General features: G+C 36.6%; 1 protein-coding gene across 2 annotated transcripts; it reads left to right on the top strand.

Moving 5' to 3' along the window:
* The first annotated feature begins 1,783 nt into the window (after positions 1 to 1,783).
* LOC121409138 (ran-specific GTPase-activating protein-like) lies at positions 1,784 to 21,114 on the top strand. Of its 2 annotated transcripts, XM_041600971.1 has the most exons (7): positions 1,792 to 1,943; positions 13,342 to 13,445; positions 13,849 to 14,012; positions 15,295 to 15,423; positions 15,876 to 15,938; positions 17,079 to 17,147; positions 18,113 to 21,114. In XM_041600971.1, the coding sequence occupies exons 1-7, from the start codon at positions 1,935 to 1,937 to the stop codon at positions 18,355 to 18,357; spliced, it is 783 nt and encodes a 260-aa protein (XP_041456905.1). In that variant the 5' UTR covers positions 1,792 to 1,934; the 3' UTR covers positions 18,358 to 21,114. The 2 variants fall into 2 exon arrangements, with proteins under 2 accessions (XP_041456906.1, XP_041456905.1); XM_041600972.1 differs by lacking the exon at positions 17,079 to 17,147 and having other exon boundaries at positions 1,784 to 1,943.
* The last annotated feature ends 915 nt before the right edge of the window (positions 21,115 to 22,029 follow it).

Raw genomic sequence — 22,029 nt, 5'->3', positions numbered from 1 at the left:
AGACCTATAACCCATTTACTTTTCTGAAAGTAAAGTTTTATAATGTCACATCTATCTTATTTTCCATCCGATCTTGATTATGCTACTTTTACTTGTCTTTATTGGGTCCATAATTATATAGGTGGGTCTGAAAATAAAGTATGATAAAATGAAAGGACTGGCTCCCCGCAGTCTGCAAATCGGTCTCTTGAGCCACTGCCCTAGACGCAAGTCCCGATGTCTATTTATATCACCCCCGGCAGCGATTTTTTTTTTCATAAATATTTAAGGCGACACGAAACAGGATATTTGGTAATTTCTGACCTATCGAGATCAGCTCCGTCGATCGGTGGCTCTCCGTTTTTTCATGCATCGGCGTAACAGGGATCGGGGGGGGGGGGGAGAGCAAAAACTTTCCCGGTCATGTGGTATGAACAGGTGTACAGGTGTTATGGTGTAATGAGGCGATGATTTTTGAGAGGGCCAGATATTGGGTATCGGGCAGAATTCATCTTTAAAAAAAAGTTGCGAGGGAGCAAAAAATCTGACATTTTTAATACAAACATCCAATTTTGTGATAGATTTGGCATGATATCCAGAAAATAATATATTTCACTTTTCTCTCTTTCCATTCCCTTTTTTGTGGTCTGTTCGCCATTGTGAGCAGGATCCTTTGCCGTGAAGAGTACAAAAAAAAACAAAGGGCACAGTATGGCGCATGTGCTAAAAAGCTGCTTGACTCAAGTCCCGAGCGAGCGAGAAAAAAAAATCACCTTTTTATGATCGAGAATCAAACTGTGAGATATCTTTTGACATTATATTCAGTAAATAAAATCATATCCTACACTCTATAAAATTTGCTTTTCTTTCCTCCTTTTAAGTTGGTTCTTGCATGGTTATAGAACTTTTGGGGCAATGGCCCAAACCTTCCATACTCACATACGGAAGTGCTATGCGGTCATGGGGTCCGGGGCAGGGCCCCGGATCTAAGTTGATATCAATGCCATTAAACTGACTTGCAGATTGCCGCTATTTTTAATCAAATCGCGGATAAATAGCTTTTACACAACACATTTATTCAACCCAGTTGCGTAATGAACCAAATATTTTGAGGGGGCATGCAAAACAGCAATGTGGGATATTTTTTTTTAAATCGCCAGAAAGCAAAGCGAGCTGGAAAAAAAATTGCCTATTTGCAATTAAATCCTAATTATGTGATATATTTTTCTATTACATTCAGCAATAACACATTTGATTGTTTCCATTCATCAATACGTTGTCTCCTATATATAATTTCCTCTTTGGTGTGGAACCAAGGCCCCCCCCCCCCCCCGCCTGTACGCCAGTAATTGAACGTAAGCTAAATATAGGAAGGGTCCCTATACAGGGGCGTTATATAGAGCGACGACGCCGCGGAAATAGTGATACCTATGTCTCGCTCCGCTACGCGAGACAAAAATGAAACATTTATGATTTCATTCATATGAAAATTAGGGAAAGTGGGGAGGTGAGCTAGGTGACATCCCGGGTGACATCATCAGTCCACCTAATGAATATTCATGACGATGTGCATACAACTGTTTTCACAAAATATTGAGAAACTTTAAAATGCAATAACTATGTTTGTTATCCGATTTTGACGAAAATTTCAGTATGTTGCTCTGTGAATTTTACTCTATCTTTAGCCAGCCCGCGCCGGCCGGACCATCCATTTGACCAGCGCGCGCTTTAGCTGGGGTGGGATGAATGCGCTGTATAATTTATAATAGACAGTAACTCGTGATTTTCATACTGAATTCGTTATGATATAGGGTATGGTTCCGGAACTAGTGTCTATTATTTTCTTCTATTGCACAAAATACGTTCATCGTACGTAAATATCTCAATTGCGAAATTTCATTCATTCGTTTAACAGTTCGATTCTTTGTGTCATCCGCCGACATCCACCTAACGAAATGGCAGATGTGAGTTTTTGATTTGTTAGAATTTGTCTTAATGTGTAAGATGTGATTTTCAAACGAACTTTGTCACGATTCGACATTTCTTATCCGTAAACCGTATAGATTTTCACATGTTGTGTCTGTTGCGTGAACTGAATGGGTCTTTCGTGCCGCTGTACTGTCGATCTTCTGTAGCCGTAATTGAGTGAGCCTGGGCTAGGCCCTAACGTTAGATGAGCATCTATCTAACTTATGCCTATGCATGGAAAAGGGATTTATTTTATTGGTTTGTCCAATGTCCACACTCACAGACATGAGTGAAGAAATTGAAATAGAATATTTAGGTGATCTGTCAGTGTCAATCGACACGACAGATCAAGAAGTAATTTCGTACTTTTACCATGTTTACTTAGCCTTGGCTTAGGCTAGCCAGGCGGCTTCTAGATAGTAAAAATCATTTAGGCCTATTAATGTACTTAGCCTACTCTCATATGAAGCCAGGTCTTCCTTCTCATTGACCCACACGACGGAAGCCAAAACCTGAAACTTTCACCCCCGAGATTTCTACTTTCCTTCTAAAAGATCTAGCCATGTAGGGGGGCCTACATGGGATAAATCAAAAGTTAAAACTTCATTTCCGACATTTCTACGCTCTCGTTATTTTTGAAAAAGAATTCATAAAAAAAATGAGAAAAATATTGTGAAAAGACGGAAGAGACTTGCCTGATGTTTACGCCGCCATCTTGCTTCCTAAGCCTATTGTTCTTCACCAACGTTACCCGACGCACGAGTCTACATGGTCTAGTCTGTAACGTTGGCGAAGAACAATAGTCAATAGGAAACAAGATGGTGGCGTAAACATCGGGCAAGTCTCTTCCGTCTTTTCACAATATTTTTTTCTTTTTTTTGATGAATTCTTGTTCAAAAATAACAACGAGAGCGTAGAAATGTCGGAAATTAAGTTTTAATTTATCCCATGTACATGGCTAGATCTTTTTTAGAAGGAAAGCAGAAATCTTGGGGGTGAAAGTTTCAGGTTTTGGCTTCCGTCGTGTGGGTCAATGAGAAGGAAGACCTGGCTTCGTATGAGAGTAAGTATGTTAGTAAATGATTTACTCTCTAGACATGCTAGAAGCCGCCTGGCTAGCCTAGGCCGCGGCTTTATTTTTATTTTCCACCCTTTTCTTGTTCCACCAAAATCTAATGTTACATCTTCAATTTTCTTCAAAATATCAGTTATGGGGACATGTCATGTCATGTGTTAGACAGCTTGCAGCTGTCTGTTTTGAGGAATTATTTTAACATGATTTTAGCCAAAAATTTAGGCCCTAGGCCCAATATTTTTTTAATTTCTCCTTGACATAGACGGCTTGCTATCGTGGCGGGGAGCCCGTCAGCCCGGCCCAGGAGCTCACCGTGTGTTTACTTGTCTTGTTGCCATCTCTCCCAATCCAAAATTTTGCTCAACCTAAAATCCAAAAGATGTATCAGTGCCTAACGTAACAATTTGAAAACTGACATTACAAATATAGATAGGCAAGTGACAAATACAAGTAGCTCAAACTGAACAATACAGGAACTCGTTCTTCCCATCCACTAAGGCACTATCATGGAAACACCTGAGTGGCTCTGTCATCAACTCGACATCGACAAGCTCATTCAAGAATAGGCCATTGACAGAACCTTCTAATCCTCGCTGCGCCCTCTCTCACCCGATGTGTCTGTGCCCAGGAGGGCCCTGCATCGTACACATCCAGATCCAGATTTAAAATGTTAAAAAAACTCAAAACCGACCAAAAAACTTTTTGAAAATTTGCCTCTGAGATTTCTACTTCCCTTCTAAAAGATCATCTAGCCCTAAATTATGTAAATGGGATACAATTTCATTTCTGACATTTCTACACTGGATTTTATTTTTAAAGATAAATTCCAGTTTTGGTAACGATCTAAAAATGACTTTTTACAGAATCTAATATAATGACCACCCAAGTGTCTGTTTGTATGAATAAAAAATATGTGCCAAAGGATTCTGGAAGAAATTGTGTAATTGCAGAGAAATCAGCAAAATAAGCGTGGATTCGGTCACTTCCGTCGGGTCTTTATTCCAGCAATAATAATACACTGTCCCACGTGTGCCTATCTGTGTTGGTTATCTTCAGTGTGAACATTTTTCAGCGTAGATTTCAAGATTTCACAAAGTTCAGTTTATGTAACTGTACCAGATCTAGATCCGCGATGATAAACTGACAATTAAGCCTTGTTTTACAGACTTTCTCATGAAATCAGTCTTTACTGCAACTACTGGCATTTCTCTTTAAACAAGAATAAATTTAAAACATGAGAAAAATAAAAAGACATGGAAAACTTGCTCGATGTTTACACCGCCATCTTTCTTATTCTTCTTATATAATATAATTTCGAAGAAAGGTTTTCTTTTTCAATTTTAATGTTTTTAATATTGACTTGATCCACATAAATGAGGTATGAAATGATGAAATCGCATAAATACTCAACCATCTTTCGGGGCTTAGCTAACATGCTGCTGAGAGAAACGCTTTCTGATCATGCCTTTTTTAAGGAGATTAGTCTTAATCTTTTAGATTTTTTTCCTTTTTTTTTTAATGGTGGTGACTTTAAGCAGGGTTCATGTACTATTAAAGCCTGTTTTCCTTGTTCAAATGTTAAGCAGAAGTGAAAATACAAGACTATGTGAATTGAATTTCACATAGGAATTGCACATACGGGAGATGGGGGGGGGGGGCGTGATTGTTGGCCCCGGGGTAAATAAAGCCCCCAGTTAGTTTTTAACTCACTGCTCAAGTAACCAGTGTCAAAGGGGTTTGCTGTTGATGTGGTGTATCAGATAGATCCTTGGCACAGATTTTGAGCAAAAGCAATGTTTCATATCCCAATGCACATGGCCAGGAGCACAAACCCAGCAGCACCTCAAAACCTAAGTTTTGAAAGTAGCATCACCACTTTCGAGAGGCGAGTACTGTAGGCCTACATGTATATACCCAGTTTGTTCAATAAAGTTTACATGTATCATAGTTTACTATTGTCAGGTATTATTGTGCTTGCCAGTACTGTAGTAAAATTAACCAGTTTCTGTTTTTTTTTCTGACTGGAAACCTATGAACCCATCACACTCTTAAGGACAAAATTGCCTTTTCTGTTTCGGAAAATCTCAAATTCCGTTTCAGCATGTACGAAAACGGAAATTCCATTTCCCCATAGACTTTGTAGTTTGTACACATGGAAAAGTGACAACTCCGTTTACACATAATCACAACACGTACACACATAATCACAACACGTACACGCACTGGTCAAAATTTGTATCTGCCACTGTACCAACAACACAATAGAATCCGTTCTAATCAGATCTATGCGGACCGTGCATAAAGTATATTTACAAGCACATTTAGCATGCATACATCCTCACCTTTCATCTTATTAGCATTTTTTAAGGTGAAATGAAATTTCATCAATAATTTAAAGGTTTTTTGGACATCGTTATCATCAGTCAACGACTTTAGCCAAGCCGCCATCTTGGATTTTTAGACCATGTTATCGTGCTGTTACATCTCCGAACGTAGAGGGCAGCAACACACGACCGTGTTGTTGGGACGAGATGAGTGCATGTGATGTGAAGCCCAACCCAGCCGTACGGGGCCGGGGTACAATCAAGTGTGCTGATGTCGATTGCAGTCACAATGTGTGAATTGTCATCAGGCCTCGAAATAGGATTTTTGGGGGGGGCAAGGCCACTTTTTTGAGGGGCACTTTTTCACTGAGGCCAGGCAGCAGAGGGCACCAAGGCCATACAGAGGGGCACCAAGGCCACTTTTTAAGGGGCATGTAATAAATTATTTGTAGGTGTTACAGTTTCGCGGCGTGGGGGGGGGGCTTTCCATAGTCGATGTTATACATCAGATTCATTACCAAACCACATTATTTACTTAAAGGAGACACTCGAAGAATCCAAAGTATTTTATAATGCCTTTTTGTGGTCATCATTGTAAAGGGGAAGTATTACTAATCAGATATATAACTTCACTTTTCAAAATAGTCATTAGAGTTTGCAGAAATCAGCTCTCAAAAATGATTTATTTTCATGCCATATTTCTGCCTTCCATCGGTCCTCTTGCGAGCTCCAGCTGAGTGACGTCACACAATGAGCGTGAGCAGCTGAGCTGACAGCAGCCCATTGAAGACGATCTTTCCAATCAGCGTTTTTTTGCTCTTAGAATTGTTTATTCCTCACAAGATTGGTCTTGTTATATAGATAAAAGTTTGAATTTACTGAACAGTGAAATAAAGCGCACATTTAACGTATTTTGGTAACCGATATTTAGCTTAGAAAAAATGATTTTTTTTCAAGAAATATATTTGAATAAACAAAGCATATTTTCACTTAGAAATCACACTTGCGACAAATTGATATTATAATCAATATAAAGCATAGACATTCTTCGTCACGACTGAAAAAAAATTATGAAATTTCATTACGTAAGTCGTAACAAAGTCAGGAACCACAAAATAACATGGCAATATCCATCGCGAAATGATTGAAATTGCAGTTGAATTGCCGAAACATGATTAGCCCACAGCGGCGAGCGGACTTTGTTTGATATATCTTAAAAGCACGCTACAATGTAGGGAGTGGTCTGTGGCCAAACGTGTTGGCCATCGTTTTGTCGTGTGCGAGGACCCTGGTTCAAAACTCGGATTAACTTGGTTATTTTTTTTTAATTCCTTCTCGTCCCTACCCAGCTTTTTTTTCTTGTGAAATCCCATTCAGACCTGTATTTATCAAATCTTATTTAATTGCTGCTTTTGATTTTCAAGTTCTTGATTAGATTCTACTCTTATTTGGGATGGGAGGGGTACAGGATGAGTTAAAAGTCAAGTCCACATCAACTAAAAATTATTTGAATAGAGTAATTTCCCTTGCTGTTTTTACTCAAAACAGTCACAAAACAATGATATGCAAATTAGTGTTGTCACATCACATTCGTTTCTAATTTTTTTGTGGCATTTTGTTTTTTAATTCTTTGCAGATTTGAGTATAGGAATTTCTTCATCCGAACACAATTTACATTTACGGAACTGTAACTCTAAATGTTATTTGGAGGAATTAAAATCCCTCTGAAAATTTTTCAGAAAATAAATAGAAAATGAAATATCAAATCTACATGTCATGTAAATATATCAAACAACAAAATACAAAAGAACTTAGTGCGTGTGACATAACGGTTAGTGTAATTTGCACATCGACACAGATGAGCATATCATCGTTTTATAAATTAGGCAAAATTTCTCAATGTTAGAGTAGTAATTATATTAATTTGAATTAAAGTTTTTATGAAATTTCCTGCAATATCTTATTTTTCTTTAAATTCAAATGAATTTTTGATTGTGTGGACTTCTCCTTTACTCTTAATGTAGGGAATGCATAGCAATATTTATCCAGAAACAAAATTGTCTTAAAATATGCAAATCTGTAATTGGGCACATGTTCACTTTTCTTTCATCCAGGCCACTTCCTCACACCCACCAGGCTTACAGTCTTAGAACAAAAAAAAATGATGAACCATCACACAACAGCACACAACATTCAGTGCTTCACAATAAATATTTCACTTCTGTTCATACATGTACATGCAATAAATATTGTGGAAAACAAATAAAAGGCGTACCCATATTCAAATACCGTTTAAAAGGACAAATATATTATACCTTTCGAGAAAAATCAGCACGTTAGATATCTGATAACAAAACACAAATATGGGGCACTGCAAGAAACTTATGTTCCATTGCAAATCAAGCGTAAGTCTTAAATTCAAATTCAAGCGTAATAAGGTTGAGTTGCAATAGCAGTTCAACTACATGTACATGTTTGTCTTTAATCAAAGGACTTACCCTTGATTTGGGACGTGTGATTGATTAGAAAATTTCTTGCAAAATGCCCTAATAACATTAAAATTGTTTTTTTCGTTTTAAGTTGTGTGTTCTTATTTTCGACAAGCTGTATTCCTGTCCAAGTCAATTTTTTAGTTCTCTCCAAAACTGTGCTCAAAATCGTTTCCAAGATCGATAAAGATAAATTTTCTGTTGCATCATTATCAGTCCAAAACTTGCATCGTAGCTCCTGGAAAGAGTGAAAAAAAATGGCTATATCCAAATCAGTAAGAAGACATGATGGAATCTCCCAGATTGAAGTAGCGAGCAGAGACCAGAAGTCACCAGGGTCAGCAAGTGTGCAGATCTGTGTGTAGAAGAGAGAAAAAATAAAGAAATAATTTAAATAATCAAATCAAAGTATGAATTTCATTATCTTGATGATTGACAACGCGCGGTGGCATGTAATTCCCGGTCAACAACAAATAATAGTAGGTTTAGACACCTGAAAAATTCCACTCAGAACACTGGTGCTCTACCTCAACGCTCAAGTGATGTTTGTGTAGGCCCCACTCTACTTACCACTTAGCGGTAGTGAATCACTTGAGGTACGGTACTCTGTGTCATTACAAAGAGTGCATTTATCTTCATTGTTTTATGTTGAAGGCACTACGCATTCATATGTAGAAGCACTCTAATCAGAAAGAAACACCAGACTCTAGTTTTGGCCAGGAATCAGCATGATCAGGGTAACCACTGCTGAAAATTTGTCTTGCTTCATGACATCGGCATTATTTATGGTGATATAATTCTGTGTATCTGGATGTATACGATACAGGGCCCTCCTGAGCATAAACGCATTGGGTACTAGACCTGTGTATAATAAAAACTTAAACATTTGGCCTTATCGTGAAAACATTCGGCCTTATCGTGAAATTTGGTGTTTGTGCGCTCGTTGTGTACAAAGTCAACGGGAGTGGATCACCGCCGTTGACGAAATAAACGGCAGTGAATGGACTGGGGACAAAAACTACGATAATGCCAAACATTCCTCTGAAACAGCATATTTTCAGCCATGGTCCATGCCAGTGCTCCTAAATAATTTAATCGCCTGAGTCCTGACCAGTTTATTTAGAATTAGAAATCTGACTGAAGTCTTTGTGAAGAAAAATCTGCTGGAATTGTGCAAAAACATTATTTCTAAAATAAAGACTTTTTAATTTTAATAGTAGTCATGCCAAAATGCATGATTCTAAAATTATATCAGATCTGTATCTGTCATCTGACCTGAATGCATCGTCAGAACAAGTACAGACTACAGTTTCCAAACATGCTTACCTTGACTTTTGACTGGATCAAACAGCGTAACCTGCATCGGCAGCAAGTGAATGGGACCGTACAGCTTGGAATCAGAGCAACACAACGAAGACTGTCGAGTGGACAAAATCGGTCTTTCCAGTTCATAATTCAATAAAAATGGACAAAGTAACACAGTTCTGGTTCTCTTATAGTCTGAAGATGTCGAAATCGGATATCACAACACATGAAGAAAACGGTAAATTCGAAGAAAAATAGAGACCAGGAAGGTGTATCAGTGTATTTATGCACAGAGAGATAGTGTGTAGTCGATCATGTGACGTCATTCTTCTCGACTGTTTTCGATCGCGTGAATGTCTGCCTGGGGGCGGCTGGGGGGCTGAGAAGGGTCTCTATTAATGTCATTTCTTGCATTTCCACAACATCTGTAAGACTTTTTAGTGACATGTTTGTGTATAAAAAGACAAGACCTTTCCATTCATATATAATTTGTCTATAATCATCACTTTCGTGAATTTTCTTTGTGTGTATCCTTTAAGAAAAAATGAACTTTAATAGTCTGACAACACTCACTGTATAAGGTTTTAAAAGAAAGTTTCATTATTCTTCAGAATCACTTCAGGACAGGATAACACATCATTGCATTGCTTTGAGTCTTGAATTTGACATCCAACATGTAACATGTACATATTAACAAATCAAGTAGAAGTACCTCTGATAGAAGTAAATTAATTTCATCTAATTCTTTATCCAAATTACCTCATGGCATGCCAAGTAATTATGAAACACTCCCATTCAAAGTACTGTACTTACGCATCACGCGCGCTCGCCAGGACAGTACAGCGCGCGCGACATTTGTGTAGTACACATACGGAGCTCGCGCTCGTCCATTCTTATGCTGCAGCTTACATAGCATATGTAAAGCGCGCTAGCGGCCGGCCGGCCGGCCAGCTGTGTATAGCTAGCTCATCGTTCGGCACGGCTTCGGACTAGACTGCATACATGCACTGGACGTCACTGGTAAAGCTAAGGTATTGAATACTTTTTGAGATCGGAGAAAAGTTTTCCTCGCTCAGAAAAAAAGGTGCAGACTCTCAAAAGGGGCACATTATATATCAGAAAAAGGGCACATTTATGAGAAAAAGGGCACCACAGCCATATAAAAAGGGGCACATTACATGTATTAGTGGCTGTAACTTTTAGCAAAAAGAAGAAGGGCATCGACGGCCATGGCCGTCGATTATTTCGAGGCCTGTGTCATGATTGTAGCGAAGTCGGATCGTGTTTTCTGGGGGTTTGTGGCCATTTAATATTCTCATTTTGTTGTGATTTTGGAGTAATTTCTGTTGCAATTCTGTGTATTTTGAGGGAAAATACGTTTTCCGTGATTTTCCGTTTGAATATGCAACTTTCCGTGAATTCTATCCGTTTTCTGTGATAGCGGAAAATCACTGTCCCTACACTCTACTATGATGCAAATGAGCCCCCCTCCCCCTGGATAATTACATGGGTGTGAGAGTTCAGATTTTTAGCTCATTTCAGATTTTTTTTGTTTGGATTTTCAGCTTAATTTCAGCCTATTTTGGGCTTTCCTCTACAAAAAGTATGGGAGCTCTTTCCATTTCAGACTTTTTCAACACTCTTCAGCTTTTTTCAGATCTTTTTATTTGTGACCACTCACACCCCTGTTAATACATGATAATGTATGGTTACAAATTATGTAATATGCAATGTAGACATCTTCACACTAGATCATGTACGCTAAAGTGCCCACTGCCAAATAAAGCATGTTCATGTAGGTACATAATGAAGTAACTGTCGGTGAACGGGGCAGTAATTGGCAGGAGGGCCCCAGGCCCCATAGATGAAGCTACATGTAGGAATGACCTGCGAATTATGCAAAACTAGACTTTCGATAATTTATAAGACATGTCTTATGATTTATAGAAATCACCATTATTGTTATTCTATATTGTATATTATGTATTGCACTGCACTTTCCGCCTTCATCTGGTTTTCACCAATGTGATATTAAATGATGGTGATTTTTTTTTAGTTATATCCCATGGTATATTTTGCACTTGTATTTAAGTGTAACAAAGCTTGCATGTGCTTGCGAAATCTCTTCTATCCAATTAACGGCTTTATACTTCTCAAATCTTAAAATATAAGGCCTTATCTACTGAAAATGATAAAATAGAACATTTATTGTTGTGATCGAATAATTTTGTTGTCGTATACATGTTGTATATGTATTTTTTTAATGAGAGCACCGTTAAAAACAAACAGAAAACACAATCTTAAAGGTCAAGTCCACCTCAGAAAAATGTTGATTTAAATCAATAGAGAAAAATCAGACAAGCACAATGCTGAAAATTTCATCAAAATCGGATGTAAAATAAGAAAGTTATGACATTTCAAAGTTTCGCTTATTTTCAACAAAATAGTTATATGAACGAGCCAGTTACATCCAAATGAGAGAGTCGATGACGTCACTCACTATTTCTTTTGTTTTTTATTGTTTGAATTATACAATATTTCAATTTTTACGAATTTGATGATTAGGACCTCATTGCCTGAAGCACAAAATGTTAAAATAATGGAATTCCACGTGTTCAGGGAGGAATGAAACTTCATTTCACATGACAATGACGAGAAAATAAAAATATTTCATATAATAAAATACAAAAGAAATAGTGATGTCATCAACTCATTTGGATGTAACTGGCTCGTTCATATAACTATTTTGTTGAAAATAAGCGAAACTTTAAAATGCCATAACTTTCTTATTTTCTTATTTTACATCTGATTTTGATGAAATTTTCAGTGTTATGCTTGTTGAATTTTTCTCTTTTTATTCAAATCAAGTTTTGTTGGGGTGGACTTGTCCTTTAAATTCATTTTTGTCTCGCCCACCAGAGGTGAAGGCGAGACTTAGGGATCCAAATGTCGTCCGTCCGTCACAAATCTAATGACACATAACTCCACAACTGTAAGTCGCTTTTCAACCAAACTTGGATTGTAGATGGACTTAGGGGACTTGCATGTTTTGCTGCAGTCGGAGGTCACATGGTAAGGTCAAAGGTCATTTTCAGGTCAACGTTAAAGTTTACACGTACATGCAAGACTCTTATGACACCTAACTCCGCAACCGTACATTGTAAGTCACTTTACAACAAAACTTGGATGGTACGTGTAGATGTACTTAGGCGACCTGCATGTTATGCTGCAGTGGGAAGTCGCATGGTAAGGTCAAAGGTCATTTTCAGGTCAACATTAAAGTTTACAAATTACATGCAAGGCTCTTATGACAAGTGTTATTCCATCCCAGTCATTTCGCAATGAAGTTTCTATACAATTCTGTTGCATGCCCTCGCAAGTCACAATATTTTTGGTTATTTTCATAAGTGGGCGAGACACAAAATCGCTTTTGCCTTGTTTTCCATAATATTGCATTGGACTCATAAATATAATTCTGCAATGGTGGCTTTTTGGTAAATAACTAAATATCAATTGATACTGTTGATGTTACTAGTTGTTTAGTGATTATATAAAATCAACTGAACTATTTTTACTTCGAATAATGCAACACAAATTCAAGGCACCTCTCCAATAGTAATAAATGCTCATTAATATGCAATTTAGATATTGGATAATGTAGGTCTACTTTATCATAGAGTATTATATATCTAATTATGTTTCTACTGCTTGATTGGAATTACAAAAAGGGGGCCTTATTTACCCCACTCCCCCTATATGTACTAGTGGTTGAAAATTATTTTGCAGTGTTAAAAGTGCTGTAATATGAAATCTGACATTTAAATTTGAAATCAGTTGTCACTCCTGGGATGTTTCACAAAATTATGTGTACAGTGCAGGACTAGTGTCACACTACAGTGTCATATTTAAGTCTCACGTTAAATACAAACTCGCACACGACATGCAACTCTCAATCTTATTGATTTAAAGGTGTAATGTTGTGCATGGATGAAAAATCTGTGGATCTGAGTCATCTGACTGATAACTGGCTTGGTATGAACAAACTGTTTCTTAGCCAAAGTACAGCTGTACTTGTAATGATTACTTAAAATATATGATGTCTGAATGTAGCCGGCTTTCAGTCAAATCTTGTTTGCAGGTTTGATTATCCTTGATGGTGTTATAAATTGAATTTTCTTCCCTCTTGGTTTGATTTATGCAGCAAGAAGAAACCACCAGCCCTGATATCTACGTTGAACCCATTGTCAAACTCGAGCCAGTGGATGTCAAAAGCATGGAGGAGGATGAAGAGGAACTAGTCAAATTGTGAGTTCATTTTTCTTATGAAATTTGCGATCCTTTCATTTTATTTCTCTGGTGTGAAATTAGAATATAGTCAATATTTCTGAATATGTGCATGGTTGATTTACTTGATTACAAATGTCTTGGCATGAACTACATATTAAAGAAAAATGTGTATTCTGAAAACCCTTTCTTGATTTTACTTTTCACATCAAGGTAGTCTAGGGATTATGTGAAACCATTTTATTACACTGAGTAGTTACACAATTTTTTTTCAGAGAGCAAGGACTTAATGACTTTATTTAGAAAACATTTATATTGGAAAAAGAGTTTTTTTAATGTGAAAATGGTCAACTGAATATTTTATCAAGATGAATGTCATCTCTTTTACTGTTTAACAATTCAATATTTTGTTCAACTTTGACAGGAGGGCAAGGCTTTATCGATACGCCAATGAGGAAAGTCCTGCAGAGTGGAAAGAGAGAGGAACGGGAGAGATCAAACTATTGAAGAAAAAAGATGATCCTGATGGTCATGTTAGGGTACTCATGAGAAGGGATAAGACATTCAAGATATGTGCAAATCATTATAGTGAGTCATTCTTTTGCATTTCAATGAAACAATATTCAACCTTTTTGCACATTCAACCCATGTTAATTTAATAGCATGATAACTTTTCAGTTTAACAATCCAAAATTTATTCAGAATCTTATATCATTTAATTTCGTCAAATATCCTCATCCTGTTTCACCACCACCACCACACTTCCGACATATCAAAACAGTGAGCAAAACACACAAATTTGAATTCTTTTTTACATGTTTCACCAATCCCCATGAAGTATTCTAAGCCCGAAACATGTGCAAAACAATTACAGATTTAACAAACTTAACTAGGGACAGTGATTTTCCGTTTAAAAAAATTGCGTTTTCCGTTTCGGAAAATCTCAAATTCTGTTTCAGCATGTCAGAAAACGGAAATTCCGTTTCCCCATAGACTTTGTGCACACAGAAAAGTGACAATACTGTTGTGAGTCCATATTTCACAACATGTAAAAAAGAATTCAAATTTGTGTGTTTTGATACATGTCGGAAGTGTGGAGGTGGTGGTGGTGATACAGGATGAGGATATTTGACGAAATTAAATGATATAATTGAATAGCAAAATTACACGTACACTCGCACTGGTCAAAATGTATCTGCTACTGTATTAACAACACAAAAGAATCCGTTCTAATCGGATCTATGCGGGTGTATATAATATTTTTACAAATACATTTTACATGCATACATCCTCACCTTTCACATTATTAGCATTATTTCACGGTGAAATGATATTTTTCATCGATAATTTGGGAGTTTTTTTACATCGTTATCATCAGTCAACGGCGTTTGCCAATCTGCCATCTTGGATTTTAAGACCACGATATCGTGCTGTTCCATCTTCAAACGTAGAGGGCAGCAACACACAACCGTGTAGTTGGAACGATATTTGTACAGTGCAGCGAAGCCCAACGCGGCTGGCCGGCCGGGTACGGGCGCGGGGACGGGGTACAATCGAGTGTGCTGATGTCGAGTGCAGTCACGATTTGTGAATTGTCATGATTGTAGCAAAGTGAGATTGTGTTTTCTGGGGTTTTGTGGCCATTTAATATTCTCATTTTGTTGTGTTTTTGGAGTAATTTGTGTTGCTATTCTGTGTATTTTGAGGGAAAATACGTTTTCCGTGATTTTCCGTTTGAAATGCCACTTTCCGATTCAAAAGGCCCTTTCCATGAATTCTGTCCGTTTTCCGCGATCGCGGAAAATCACTGTCCCTACTTAACATATAAAAAATATCTCTTTTTATTCCTTTGTATTTGTCTTTCTTTCAGTCCAGTCACATATGGTCCTGAAGCCAAACTGTGGCAGTGATAAAGCCTTTGTTTGGAACACGCTAGCAGACTTTGCTGATGAAGAACCTAAACAAGAGACCTTAGCTATCCGCTTTGGCAATGCAGAGAGTAAGTAATAGTTTGTTAATTTCTAGAATAAGGGAATTCCCCTTTTGATTTCATCCTAACTTTCAATAACATTAAAAATCATTACTACTTGAAGAAATTGATACTATACTGAAATTGATGATCGCATTGGTCTCATTTTGAGGCAGTGGTCTCGTTAAAGATGTGGTTAATTTAATAATGGATATTCTATTAATGCCAGTGGGTAATTATTTAGTAAATAAATGTATACTGGGTTCCTGAAAAAATATTATTTTTAATCTTGAAAAAAAAAGCTAAGGAAACATTTGCTTGAGGAATAGCTGAGGTGGACACTATTACTGAGTTTGTTTTGTACAATTTTGTGATATTTGTAAAGGTCTCTGGTCCATATGTAATTATTCTTGCAATGTGCAAGGTTCATGAAAAGCATTTACTTATTTTTTTTTTATTTGTATCACATTTTGTTGTTCCAGATGCGAAGAAATTCAAGGAGAAATTTGAAGAATGTCAAAAAGTGCTGAAAGAGGCTGCTGCAGGTGAGAATTTTTTTTGCCAAAAATTCTTGAAGCAATGAAAGGTACTCAGGGTGCTACATAACTTTTTAGAAGCACTTGCCCGGGCAGGCAAGTAAATTTTTAAATAGTTGGAATATACTTGCCCAAAAATCTATTTCACTTGCCAGAAAAAAATAATTGAAAATAAAAGTTTTACCTCTTCAAAAGAAAGTTTTGCTGTTTTATAAACCATTGACCTTTATCTCTCATGAACTGATCTATTTGTTACTGCATTTCTCTTTCCCGGCCCCGATCGAGGGACTGCTCAGCTAGTCAACCCCCGCCCACGGGAAACTAGCGAGCCCGCCAATTTTGGTCTCATTTGCATATTGCCGACCCATGGCGTATTTGCATATACCCCCGGCTTATTTGCATAACTCCTGACCAATCACACAACGGATCAGTGCCCACCTATTGTTCTCGCGTTTGTGCGTACGGTCTTGGCGATTAGTATAAATAGAGTACGATATCGGACAATTTTCGTCTCTTGATAAAGAGTTGCAGCGGCACCCGAAAGCTCGTGAACTTGTAAGCTAGTGAACACTTTTTGCGAGAGTGATCACGAATTTCCTAGAAAGCCAGTGAACACTTTTTGCGAGAGTGATCACAAATTTCCTTGTTGACCATAGTAGATTGCGAGACAAATGAATACCCTCTAGCAATTATTTCAATCCGCAATAATGAACCTATTTAGTATTAGTGATTTTATCTTGCCTGCCATGTCCAAAATTAAGGTCAGCATATCATATAGACCATAATTTTACTCATTCTATGTGAGAATTTTGCTTGCCCAATTCGGGCAAGAAGTTTTGTCTTCAGACCACTTGCCCAACTCTAACTTTTACTTGCCCCAGGCAAGTGCCTATGTAGCACTAGCCAGTGATGGCCAATTAGTTCAAAGCGGACAATATAATAGAATCATCCCCAATTGTAAATTAACGTTGTTTACAAATTGTGTCACCTGGTCCATGCAGTGGTTCCCTTTTTAGGGTTGAATATCACATATTGGTATACTAGGCAAGCTTACTACAATAGAAAAAGTCATTGGCAGAATAAGTAGCTCTAGAGCTAATTACAAAATGACTTAGTTTGATTTAAACCTGCTTTTCTGTGTCTCTCTAGCCAAACAGCTTGAACTACTTGAGAAGATCGGAGGTTCTATTAATCAGCAAGCGGAAGCTGAAAGTCAGGGTATGCTTCTCTTTATATCCTAATTAGCATGAATTCGCACAACCAATATTGACCTCAGAAAGAATGTCTTACATACTTGCTTTGGCATAACAGTGTTCTTCATCATACAAATAATGCACATAAGCGTGTGCATGCAGGGCCAAATAATGAACAATGAGCGAGAAGAGCCACTAGATATACCGCACCAAGGTCCACAGGACAGAGTGCGGTTTATCCATTTGGCGAGTCGAGCACAGAATTCATTATTTAGGTCCTCTATGCACAAGAATGCATGTATTGTTGGTTTTATACACCCCCCCCCCCCCCACTGAGTTGCCCCAAATGCTTTATTTGATCTCAATCCTAGATAATTCCAGAACTCGCACTGTCCTGCACTCTGACGTCGGAGTGCAGGATTTTGCATTTTGGATGCAATAGTGCAATTGCTGAATATCATGTGATCCGATTTGGACCAGTCAGATTACGGAACATTCTTGGGAGTTGTATGATATACTTTAATGCAATGACTACCCTGTGCCAGATTATAAATATATGGGATTTGGAGGAACGCTGCCTTGTGTTTTTCCAAACTGTAAGCGTGAAGCCTTTTTGATTATTGACAGTTTTTCATAGATTTTTATTTGTAAATGGATTGTTGAAAACAAATGAATAATTTTCTCACATTTCGTTCTACATTGATTGGATTGAGAGGAACCATATCTCTTGGAGATCCATCAGATATGCTCTGAAAATCTCTTTAAAAGGCCAAACTCTTTGATGATTTGCATTGGAATGTAATAGGTCTGCCGTTTCATTAACTAGTTTGTGGATAATTGTAAGAGAAGGATTTGTGTTAGGAAAGTAAACTGATGGCTTCAAATTCATAACTTGTACCCCCTACCTGTTAGAATAGACTTTGTTTATATATACAGTCAAACATCTGCCAGAAGTTATCATGATGTTTGTTTTTTTCTTTTTTTTTTTAGAAGAAAAATCCGATGAGAAACCAGAGAATGAGTCCAAGCAGGCTGAGAAGTCGGAGAAAGATGCTGATGATGTAGCGGAGAAGCTTGGTGGAATGACGGTGAAAGACGCTGAGAAGACAACAGATGGAGAAGCACCTAGCAAGGAAACGGTGAAGGCAGATGAAGAAACAAAGGGAGAGGAGAGTAAAAAGGAGACAACAAAAGAAGATGAAGGTGGAAGCGGGGATTCCAAAGATGCCTCTTGAAACAGACTTTCTCCATCTTCTATTTAAAGGGGTGGTTTCAATCCAGGGATGGCTATTTTTTAGTAACACCAAAAATATAAAATTTCATCATCAGAGAGACTTTTGGATGATTTGAAGGGCAGTTTGGACGACCATCGGAAATAGTCGGGGAAAGTCTTATTTATATCTACTCTCTGCCTAGGTGAAGGAGACAATTGGGTTCCTAAGGAAAACAGAATCTTGTTCCATATCGTCATTTCATCTGCTAATGATATGATACATGTGATTGACTTCTAAAAAACCCAACAAATTATTGGTTGTAGACGGATACTTGTTCCAGGGTCTGCGGAGGTTAAAATTCTAGCTAATCCTACACCTTGTACTTATGTGGTAAAACAATTTTCCACTCTAATGGTATATCTGTATTAATAATTTTGTAATCTCCCTATGTGTTTTTCTTGGTCATATTCCACTTATCAAATTTAATGGTTGCAAGAGATTATGTGGAAAGAGGCAAATTAAATCTGTCATTTGTTTATGATTCCAGAATCATGTTACCAATGTTTTAAGCCAATGAGTAGCAAATTCTGTAATTCCCATATCCGTTCCAGTAGGTAAATGAGTTTTAAACATAGCAGTCTGATTGACAGAATAACTTGAGTGAGGCTATGTATCCAATAGAGTATAGATGTGAGCTTTATGAGTCAGTCATTTCAACGATTGTTAGGGTGACTTATCAGTTGGTATACTACCACTTGGTCTAATTCTCTGTTCTTGACATGGTCTATACCAATTTTGTCTACAACCTGTTCGTCTATTATCTATTTCATCTAATTTCCACCAAGTCTAATTTCCATTTTTTTTAATGACTAGTTTGGATAAAAATGATTGGTATAACAGGACACAATATTGTTGCCCTTGTATGGATGTGAAATAATGGAGAAATCTCAGGGGCATCAAAAAGATTATTTTGTAAATAAGGAACTGTTAAAATAACTCAATATTTGGGCTTATTTTAATTTATATTGAAGGAAAATTGACTTTGTAAATGGATGAAAACGGTGGATGCAGTAATACAAGAAATGGGTCGAAACTTCAGGATAATTTACATTGGACAGATTCTTGTAAATTGGAGTATTTTAAATAGGTCATGCTAGTCATATGTTTACCAAGAATCAGTTTGGGTGGCTGTCTGAACAAGGCAAATTGGAAAGATCTTTGTACAAAATCATTTGAGAATATACCGTTTCATATACAGTCTACCTTTCAGATTGTCTCTGAATTTTACACATTGTTTTCTTCTGATATATTTTGCTTTTACAATAAGTATTCAAATGTGGAGTTGTAATTGTAACTGGAAATCATAAATTCCTTTTATATATAAGGCTTAGAGCCAGGACCAATTAAAATTAAAGATGAGGTATTCACTAGATCTGCCATGTGATCTAGGTATAGTAAATGGATTCTTTGCATTTTACCTTAAGTGTATGGAGTGCTGTGGAGTTTTCATGGATTAAACCCTTATGTCAGAGTTGGCACCTCATAGTACACATTAATCACAGAGCTGCTACATATATTTATTTATGTTTGGACCATGAGGAGCTCTTACCATCTTTGCAATGCTTGTATGCCTGGTTCAGAAGCTTAGCATGATTATGTACATGCCTGACAGAAATGAAATTTCTTAAAAGAATGATTTCTTGTAATACAAATTGAATTTCAAGCTTGATTTCATAAATTAATGGTCATTCTTGGTATTGTTAATTACAATTTGTTTTTAGGCTGTTTGGTCATACTTTAAGTGAATACAATATAAAAACAAGCCCCCCTGTCTTTTTAGGTTGTCAAAATGACTCAGCCTTTTTATTATATTAGGGTTGTGAGCGCAAGACCATTGCTAGCTCAGCTTATTGAGATAAGTTCATTATATTCTCACTTCAATGACAATTATAGATGGAGGTATGTTATATTTCAGATTTAGAGTCAAACCTCTTTCTTTCACAAGCCTTGTTGATTGCATTCATCAAGAAGAGATAAGATTGCAATTTGAAAATGAGACTGAAATCGTTTCCATTTTAGATCATTGGCATCCATTTTGAAAGTACTACCGTTAAAAATAAACAGTTTATTTTGGTAATTGATGAATGCTTATTGTAATTGTATCCAATTCTTTGGTGCATTATTATTTTTTTATATAAGATGTGATTATAGAGAGATGTGATTTAACCATTCCATGCATGCAAATATTATTAAACATTAACACTGTTTATATAACCCCCCCCCCCTCCAGCCCACTTGACCTCAAAAATGTCGTTTGAGACAGTCAATTTGTGTAGAACTTACTATTTATTGAAACTTCCACTGACACTTTGATTTTGATTGTCTGTTACCATGGTAGTTGCCATCAATAGTAAGTTCAGTGCAATCAGATTTTTGCTTTGAAGCAGAAATTCTACGTATTAATTTCTAACAAGATAAATCTAAATGAATGCTGCTGCTGTGCTATGTTTGATTAGGATTTAATGAGATTTACATGCCATTGAAGAAAAGTCAGCATTTTCCCATTACTTGTTGGATATTTTGTAATTTTCTCGATACTTATTTTTTTTCAGGTCAAGATTAATTTGCTGCAAATTAAGTCATTTGTAATGTGTGTGTTAATTTATTATTACTTTTAAATTTTAGTCGCCCGTAAAAGAGTTATGCGAAAATGTTTTTGTATGCTGGTATATCATATTACACCACACAGGATTGTATTAAAATGTTCAATAAATAGCAGATTCAGTGTCATATAAGATTCTTGAAGAATTTAAATACCAAGTAAACGGAAATGTGTACAGATTACTCATGACAATTTTTTTTCCAGATAATTTTTTTATAAAGTCTGGAGGTTTCCATGACGAAGGAGAAGAGTGTAGGAATTTTTCAGATACATGCCCACGAATGAATACATAGTGTACCATGAAACCACTACACTCCAACATATTTTACCCAAGTAAGTGAAACATTGTTAGGTAACTGTCCAATCTGTTGGGACCACAGATAAGGATGTACAGTGTTATGCATAATCTTATCTTAAGCAAACTTTTGACTTCCAAATGGAAGGTCAATTAATGCAAGGTTACCTGTATGTCATTGAATTCACTATTATTTATTTTAACGAATTCACATCTAGAATTCATCAGAAATTGATGATTTTAGTTTCAGCTGCATCATTTTAATTTTCTCATTTTCCCTTGCTCATAATATGCAAAATTTTTCAGTTCATTTTCTGAGAATATTGATTGTGCAAACATTAATTTTCATTAAACATTTGAAATTGTAAATAGTTTGGTATAATTGAGTTTGTTTTGTTTATTGCAAGAAGTGTTTCATTAGTGTAATACAATTGAAACTTATATCCTTCAATTACTTCTACCTTTAAACATGTCATCAATTTCAAATCCAACTTGTAAAAGACTATCTTTAGTTTTGGTAATCCCAAAGTGCATGTTGCCATTCAATTCCATTACAAGATATTGATGATCCATGTAACCCAAAACAGAAATAGTGTTAAGGACATAAACTAGAAATGTGGTTTATTGGATAAATTTACTTCAAAATTCAATTCAGATCTGGTGCCCAATCAAAAGGAAATAACCACTTCACTTATGTAATATTGGAATGTTAGATGATACTCTAATGCATACACTA

Source organism: Lytechinus variegatus, chromosome 2, assembly GCF_018143015.1.
Source record: "Lytechinus variegatus isolate NC3 chromosome 2, Lvar_3.0, whole genome shotgun sequence".
In the NCBI taxonomy this organism is placed as follows: domain Eukaryota; kingdom Metazoa; phylum Echinodermata; class Echinoidea; order Temnopleuroida; family Toxopneustidae; genus Lytechinus; species Lytechinus variegatus.
The sequence above is the reverse complement of the archived record's forward strand: the minus strand, read 5'-3'. Positions and strand labels throughout refer to the sequence as shown.